Source organism: Pollicipes pollicipes, unplaced genomic scaffold (assembly GCF_011947565.3).
Source record: "Pollicipes pollicipes isolate AB1234 unplaced genomic scaffold, Ppol_2.1 Scaffold_2352;HRSCAF=2758_pilon_pilon_pilon, whole genome shotgun sequence".
In the NCBI taxonomy this organism is placed as follows: Eukaryota; Metazoa; Arthropoda; class Thecostraca; order Pollicipedomorpha; family Pollicipedidae; genus Pollicipes; species Pollicipes pollicipes.
The window spans coordinates 25,800-34,438 of record NW_023596093.1 but is presented as its reverse complement, the minus strand read 5'-3'; the positions used below and the strand labels follow the sequence as shown (position 1 = coordinate 34,438).

Sequence of the window (8,639 nt, the reverse complement as noted above, 5' to 3'; positions counted from 1 at the left end):
TAGGAAATTATCAGAATTTTTGAAAATATAAAAAAATAAGAGATGTGGTGAAAATCAAATTAAAAACTATATCAAAATAAATATGATGGGAAAAATTAATCCATCTACTCGAAGGGTTCGGATTAAATCTTTAAACTCAAAAATATTTTATACTTCAACTGACCATGCTTTATTTTTTCTACTGCGCACTAAAAGATGTTTTCTATACAAGTGCACACTTTTCACGCTATATGTACACATGTAGATATAGATATGATATATTATATATATATATATATATAGACATATATGTATATATATATATATATATACATATGTGTATGTATATACGAGTAGACAAATTTGTGAATGACAGCATATTTATTGTGCAATGACTTACGCTACAACTTTTCGATCTTACGAACACGCCGTCTTAGGCGGCTCAATGATGAGACTCATAAAATCTTATTATGCTTGCAACATTTTGTCCGACATGGGAAATCAGGCAAACACAAGTTTAACATTGAAATCAAAACATACAAACACTGATCAAACCACACTACAAAGTGGTTTGATTCACATAATGCAAACTCATATCACACTAAGTCGCGGAGTCGGTCTTTGTCGCAGGCGTATACTGCTCCCAGAACTTGCAGGTTGTGCCTGATGCACTCACGGCTGTTGTGGCCGGTCTCAGGTGGTCTGTCGCGCCCCGTTACACGAGCCGCGATGTCCGCCCCCGGTGGGTCAGGCCGTAACGGTGGCTCTGGCACGCCGGTCCTGCTCCCGTGACAGCGGGCCGTGGCTGCCGGTGCACCGGCCGGCAGCCGCCAGGCACAATCGACCCGCCGCTGGCACGGCTACAGCCCTCACTGGCCCGCTCTTGGCCCGCCCAGAAACCTGCACTGGACTCGTCGTGGGCCGGCACGACGGTCCGATGGTGCTGCCGCCTGGTGGTCGACGCTGCAGCCTGCTGGGGTGGGCCGACGTCATTTATCCTCGGCTTGGCGGAGCCGCATTTATGATCAAAAAGGTGTCGCACAAACGAATAACGTCGCTCTGGATTAAAGAATTTACGTTTGTTGACAGTATACAATGATGCATTGATGTGAGGTGTTAGACAAAGCATAAGAAACACTCGAGTGCATGCCTGAATCTATGTCTCTTGAACAATGGAATGGAGCATAAAGTTGGCCGTGTCTGCTAATTTCAAAATTGCTATCAACCACCCTTCGTAGGTACTGATTAGGAACGACAGGCCCCTAACACGCGCCCCGGTGACCGGTTAGATATCCTTCGCTCGGGTGGGCAGGGGGGCAATTTGACTCCCTCACTCAGATCTCTGGAACTAAGAAAACTAGGGGCACCAAACTTACAGGGTGTCTTGAACTATACGTGAAATCACTTATGTAAAAGTTTGAGTATCTTTGGTTGTAAGCTTCAGATAAAATAAGGTCAACTAAGGTCAAGATTCCGGGTTGGTCTCTAAAGTGCCCTCAGAACCAAGGCAACTCTAAGCAAAAGGTCACAAGCTCATATGAGGTCAGTGACCTTGTTCGACTTTTTTAAGTCGAAAATAATTTAAGTCATGGTCACCAAAATCATGCCACACTGCTCCCAGTTTTCCATTTTCATAAGCGACAAATACGCCAGTCCGTATGTTTTTAAAACAAAATATCGAACCGATCATACTAGGTCAATGACCTGTTCTGGCCTCTAAAAAACAGTGGAAGATGTATGATGCCGCTCTTGCTGCCAATAAATTCGAGATGAGCACCACAAACTATCCCATACAGTAAGCCTTAGAGTAATAGATCAGGTTGGTTTTGACCTTGGCTTGACCTTTATACCTGACCTTAGATCAACTTAATTTCTTCATTCAATATTTGTGGTGCCTAAGAATGCATCTCAGAGATGCATGGCTTTGTCGGACACTGTGTTATTGTATCAGATTGAATGACTCCCTAGAAATTGACCCAACATAGGTCAGCGACCATACAAGGTACATTTTTTTTTTATGTCAAACGTTCCGCTATTCAGTTGTCTAGAGCTATGCAAAATATGCCGCGACTACGCCGCGCCGTTCGGAAACCATTCTGGAAAAACTTTGGGGGGCAATTTGACCTCCACCCAAGCGCGTGTTCATGAGACTGCCTCATTTTAAAATACTGATCACCAACCAACACAGATATGCACCACAATGTAGTTCTACACCGACAGTGCTTGAAAAAGAGTTGGGATAAAAAGCTATACTGGCGCATAGGTTAACCACATTTCTATGGCCACAATCACATGCATATGCTGAAGAATAATCAAGCAAAGCAAGAAGTTATTAATAATATGTCAACAACAACAAATATTTCACATCACTTTACAACAAATTATCTATGATATCCACCTCAACAGATTACCCCAAAGGCTATGGTAGTGCCAAAATGTTGAGAGGCAGACAAAATGTGGTCCGACTTAAAGACTAAGTCGCACTATTTGCTCTATTCGAGACAACTTGTAAGTACATGCCTTGCACGTTGCCACGGCATGAATTGCGGTTAAATGGACACAATATCGCTTTAAATGTGTTAATTCAAAGTTTAGACTTAACAAGCCAATTAAGGACCACAATTAAACAGACCATTGCCCAATCAAACCAAAGATGTCCCATACACCTTAAAATTGAATACTGCTGGATACAGCAAAAGATCGAAAATAGCATCAATAAATCTCACAATATTTATCAAAATTTGCTGTTTCCCAAAGCTGACCACATCATATCTTCATGCCAATGTAGAGTCCTAAATGACAATTCAAATGTTGTGCAGACAACAAAAATATGCTGGCGCACCTATCCATCAAACATCCTATAAGAAAAAGATATGTCTTATTCAGGTGTGTGAGTGTGCTCCAGTTACAGAGTGTGCTCCAGGTCTAGAGTGTGCTCCAGTAGTTTATAAGACCCAAATAATACGTAAGATTGTTTATTCCATACGTTGGCAGAAGGCAGAAACCCCACAATATAAAGTAATTGCCAGTTTTCCCATGTTCTTTTCCAAACTATTTTCCATGGAAAATAGTGTTCTCAATAGTGTTTAATAATGATAAAGCAAATTAAAATGCAAATACAAATTTTCGTAATCATCAGCCAGCATTCAGGCTAGACAGGATTTCCAAATAGGTGATCGCTATCACCTATCCTTGCTCAGCTAACCGAAATCCCAATTTACATTCCAAACTAACACTGAACCTGATGGATGAACAGGAAAACCGGTACATATCTCCCTAGCAATAATGCTCCTGAGATATAGGCTGAGAAAAGAGCAACAAACCGTCTTTGTGAGTCAGGACTTAACCCCAACAAAGCATTAAGTGCGTTTAAATCAGGGCTATCCGACGAGGTAGAACCGTCCGGTCCAAAAAAGTGCCAACATCGAGCTTGCGTGAGAATAGAGGTGGTTTGGAAGCAAGGCCTGCATGACGTCAGATACACCATATTTGATGAAGTCGGTGGCACGGAGGCCTCTCAGTTAGCCAGCTGACTGCTACACAACCCTTTAGGTTGAATAGTGAGCATGACGCTGACGCTCGTTCGGGAGGCAGCAAACGAGGACGCCGTCAGATGTGGGGCATGGGTCGCTCCTCAGCCACTTCGTTCGGGAGGCAGCAAACGAGGACGCCGTCAGATGTGGGGCATGGGTCGCTCCCCAGCCACTTCGTTCGGGAGGCAGCTAACGAGGAGGCCGTCAGATGTGGGGCATGGGTCGCTCCCCAGCCACTTCGTTCGGGAGGCAGCTAACGAGGAAGCCGTCAGATGTGGGGCATGGGTCGCTCCCCAGCCACTTCGTTCGGGAGGCAGCTAACGAGGTCGCCGTCAGATGTGGGGCATGGGTCGCTCCCCAGCCACTTCGTTCGGAAGGCATCTAACGAGGTCGCCGTCAGATGTGGGGCATGGATCGCTCCCCAGCCACTTCACGCGCGATGACGTCACAGCCGATGGTCCTGGAACATTGAACGTACTGATTCTGCTCCGCTTCAGCCCGTGGATGCCGACCCAAAGCGTACAGCAGGCAGCAAATTGCAGTTCATGCCCTGCCTTGCTTTTCTACTCAAAGGAAGTGCTCCACTTCTAAATGGGGTTGTGTGAACTGAAATGGTCATCTTCGAGATCCACTGTGTGCGGTGCACAGCCCTACCCGTCTTACAAACCTAACCTGGACTATCTCACAGGTCCACATGGGGCGTATCATGACCCGTCCTACGGACGCCATACCAATCCTGCCATTCAGTAGATCAGCGAGGCATTTCCCCGGCACATAGCAAGGACAAAGCGTAATTTGCCGAGAAGTCCCTTTTATTCGTGCGGTTTGTGTGAATCACGATTTCCAGATGTATCCAAGGTTGGCTCTCAATCACGCCTGTGCAAGTGTAGGGTAAGGCCGCCTGCTCTTCAAGTACATTAGAACTGCCTGCTCTCTAAGTACATCAGGCCCTGCCTGCTTTGTAGGTGCATCAGGGCTGCCTGCTCTGTAATACATCAGGTGCTGTCCGCTCTGTAAGACATCAGCACTGCCTGCTCTGTAAGTACATCAGGGCTTCCTGCTCTGTAAGTACATCAGGGCTGCCTGCTCTGTAAGTACACCAGGGCTGCCCGCTCTGTGAGCATGCCATGCGCTGCATGCCTCTGTAAGTACGTTATGGCTGCCTGCTCTGTACGTACATCAGGAGTTTGGTATGCTCTGTAAGTACAGTCAGCACTAGCCTGCTCTGTACGTACATCAGAGCTGCATGCTATGTAAGTATATCAGCACTGCCTGCACATGTAAGACATTAGAGTTGCCTGCTCTGTAACTACATCAGGACTGTCTGCTATGTAAGTACATCAGGACTTCCTGCTCATGTAAGTACATCAGCACTACCTGCTCTATAAGTACAACAGCACTACCTGCTCTGTAAGTACATCAGCACTACCTGCTCTATAAGTACAACAGCACTACCTGCTCTGTAAGTACATCAGCACTACCTGCTCTATAAGTACAACAGCACTACCTGCTCTGTAAGTACATCAGCACTACCTGCTCTGTAAGCTGAGTGCCGCCCCGCCATTGGTGGCCGCTCTCTGTGATGGGCGCGATATTTAGCATGTGCCAAGTGTACCGCATCGTGCTTAGAGTCGTTGAGCGGCACCCATTCGTATATTGTGACGCTGAAAACCCCAGCATGGCACGTTGAAACGAACTCGCACAACCACCAGTTCACATGAAGCAACACTTCTGCAATGGCACACAACTTGTCCTTTCTCCAGGGTACATAGAATGCTAAAACACGTCCAATAGCACCATGTCTTTCGTGACGTTGACCCCCGCTGTAAATGCTCTGAATGTTGGCTGCTCATTGACACCGCATATAGTGTATTGGCCTTGATGTCTCTGCCATATGAATGCGTGTAATTAGATTGTTACCATAGCAGCGCTACCTGGCCTCATATACCGTTGTGCTCTTACCATCACAAGACATGAACGTAATGAATGTGCTTGTTTTGCTATTTTGTCGATTTTGGCTGGCCTACACACTTCAAAAGTATGGCTGAGCAGATTACAAATTGTGCTGGATGATTATCACTGTCCTTGAGCCAGGGGAGTACAGGCCGGGAATGGCGAAGAAAGCTTTGCGAGGTATTTACAAGGTGCTGCTCAACATATCATAGCTGATTTTTTCTAAATATTTTGGAATGGTCAAGGCAGAGCAGCTTATTCACTCCGTGTCCATACATCTGGTCACCCAATAATCAGAGGTTAGTATTTGATATACACATTAACCACTCATGGTGTCCACACAGCAAAGAAAACAGAGGTGTTGCTTTTGTACGCTTGCGTCATTTGTATCAAAAAGCCGTTCAGTACCTCGTCATGTTCTTTTTCTTCTTTTTAGTTGAAGTATGCAAATGAAATCCTGGAAAGATTTAGCTGGAGTAATGAAGTAAAGCATGCAATTTGTAACACGAATGTAGAAGTCCAAAACATTATTTGTCGTGCCCAAGCCAAACAAATTGAAACTGCAAACTCGTGCGGACTTGCTTTTCTAGCGATGGAGCGTGTATGGATGACTTGTGTTTGCATGATTCCGGGGTGCACACAACACCATGCATGGGAATGCTTGCTGACTCGAAATTATGGCTGTCGGGATGCCTGACGACAACCGGTTGTGATGTGCCGACAACCAGGAACGTACAAATCATAGTCTCCGTTTTTACAGTGCGGTTGAAGCGCTGTAACGCATTCTAAGAGCTCCAGAAAATTGCACTTGCTACTACTGTAACTGCCAGGTCTTCGTAATTTCGCCACTGCCAATTGTCAATGCATCTGCAATATTTTGGTATTGTCAGCCTGTTTAGTGAATAGAAAACGCACCGTGCGAAGCCTGTGAGCCTGCTGTTTTGCCGTAGCAGTGAACTTCGCTGAAAACTCGCTGCATTCTGAGAGTCTTCTTACCGTACCCGTTGCAAGTTATTATTCACATCGATGTTTGTTGCTTGCTTTGACATTTCCCAAGGCAAGGAGTTCGGGTAATGCATGCATGCATCCATGCGAACATTGTTATAATCTGAGCACAGTTTCGTGATACAGTAATTCACATTCAGCAGTGTCGTCCTGCTATCACAAGCCAATGTCTCTGAACTCATCGGCAAACGTATAGAGGTCCAGAGGCAGCGGCTTATAACCCCTGGTTTTCAGCACCCAGTTTAGCTGGTGGATATAGCTCCACACCAATCCACGCAGGTGTAGGGGATACACTGTATGATTGGGCACTATGTCGTGTTTCTTGTTGTGAGCTCGTCCCTCCAAGTGACGACGCACGCACTCCATACGATCCGGATCGGGCTGAACATCCAGAAACTGAAGCATGCCTTGTAGTTCCCGCATGGTATTTGTCGTCAGGTGCTCATATATCACCACATGCGTCATATTCGTTCTCTCTACCCACTGACGGTTCAGTTTGTACCAATGGTTTGCGTGATACGCCGCGAAGTCAATCCACTCGTCTCCCTGAAACAGTTTTTGCCAATCGTTATCGTTGTTGAGGACGGATTGCGTTTTGCTGTAAATATTTAGCGATATGAGTGCTTTGAAGGGGTCTCGAACAACCAGAATGGCTCGTCGCGTGGTGTTTGGCAGCAAACGTTGCCCAGTTGTATCCGTCTATCTCGGCTTCTGTGGCATTCCATGGCTCGGGAAAGTTGTGAGTCTTCATCGCTATTGTGGTGCCCTGCGTCCAGAGGCTTGTCTCGCCAATGAAGCCAAGGTGGGCTAGTTCAGCCCTCTTTTGACTCTTGACGTGGCTCCATATCTCTTCGTCTGAACGTCGTAAGCTTTCGCCCTTGACATACTTGATGTAGTTAGGTCCTCCAGAGCTGGTGTACAGGCCGGTAGCCGTCTCCAGCATGAAGCGGGTCCAGGTGTTGCCGGACCTCGGGAAGGACGCTAGACGTACCACTTCCAGGCAATTGTCCCGGGCGAACTTGGTGACAAAGTGGCGACACTGGGGGTCGGGGAGCCAAGCCTGCTCGGGAAGATTGCGTGCCCAGAGCTGGCTGATTGGCTGTCCTCTGTATAGGCCCTCAGAAGATGATGCCGTCACCGGCTGGTCCTGCTGCTGCATGTTTTGCCGCGCTTCTATGACTTGCTGCGGATGCGTCACGTTAATCAGCAGGATGCAGCCAACAGCAGCCAAGGTCAGAAGTGCGATGCGGCCGCCGATTCGGCCGAACGCCCCGCTGCCGTGGATGACGAGCCTTGATTTCATTATTGCGGTGTGTGACGCGTGAACTAATGTAGCATTTCTGCCGTTCTGTGCTTTATCTGAAAGCAAAACCGACAAGTTGTCATTGCTGAGTGACATAAGGGTTCTACGTTCAGAGGTGTTGAAAGTTTTCCAGCTGAGGCGTTTGATCCCTCTTTCCATATCGTACACCTATAACGCATCCCTTTCAACTGCATCACATTACAGAGCGAGTGATGCAACGGTTGTAAACACGAGGTAGCGCCAGCGGTTGTAAACACGAGGGGAGGCCAGCGGCTACAAACACGTCTTGACGCCAGCGGTTGAAGAGGTGTTCACTTTTGTGAATTTTTGTGCGCGGGGCCGAACTGAACTCACGATAACCAAACTTCCCCCTCCTATTCTCTCATCGGGCTTAGACCACTTATTTTGGGCAAGGTAAGCTAAGGTTTTTAGTGTTGAATAGTTCATAAAAAGTCCAATCTAAGCAGCATGCTGGTCAAGCACGGGTCGTTCCACGGGGCAGGCAATGAAACGCACGCGCCTCTTTTGATCAGCAAGTGAAGACGCCCTTTGTGGTCACCTTAGGGCGCCAAGCCATAGGGCGCCAAAGGCGCTTCTCTATCGCAGTCATGGTAGCATTTTGGTTGTGGGAGACGGGGATTGCCATGAAGCCATGCCATGAAGATTAGTTTGGAAGGTTAGGACGAAAAGATAAGCATGAAGGACTTAGGTCATCCCCATATTCAAGCGCTTACCACTGAAATCTTACAAGCCTTTGCGTGTCTTATGACCTTAGGCGGAGTGAAGGTCAATGCATCATATATTCGCTCAGCTGTTACGATTTGTATTTGATGGAGAGAGCAGTCACGACTTTTGTTAGGAGGGGA

At 46.8% G+C, this 8,639-nt stretch overlaps 1 protein-coding gene across 1 annotated transcript; it reads right to left on the bottom strand.

Moving 5' to 3' along the window:
* Nucleotides 1-7,131: 7,131 nt before the first annotated feature.
* On the bottom strand, nucleotides 7,132-7,786 carry LOC119097063 (uncharacterized; the record flags this gene model as incomplete). Its single annotated transcript, XM_037220098.1, has 1 exon — nucleotides 7,132-7,786. A coding segment is annotated over exon 1 (642 nt), but the record flags the coding sequence as incomplete, so codon positions are not given.
* Nucleotides 7,787-8,639: the final 853 nt, after the last annotated feature.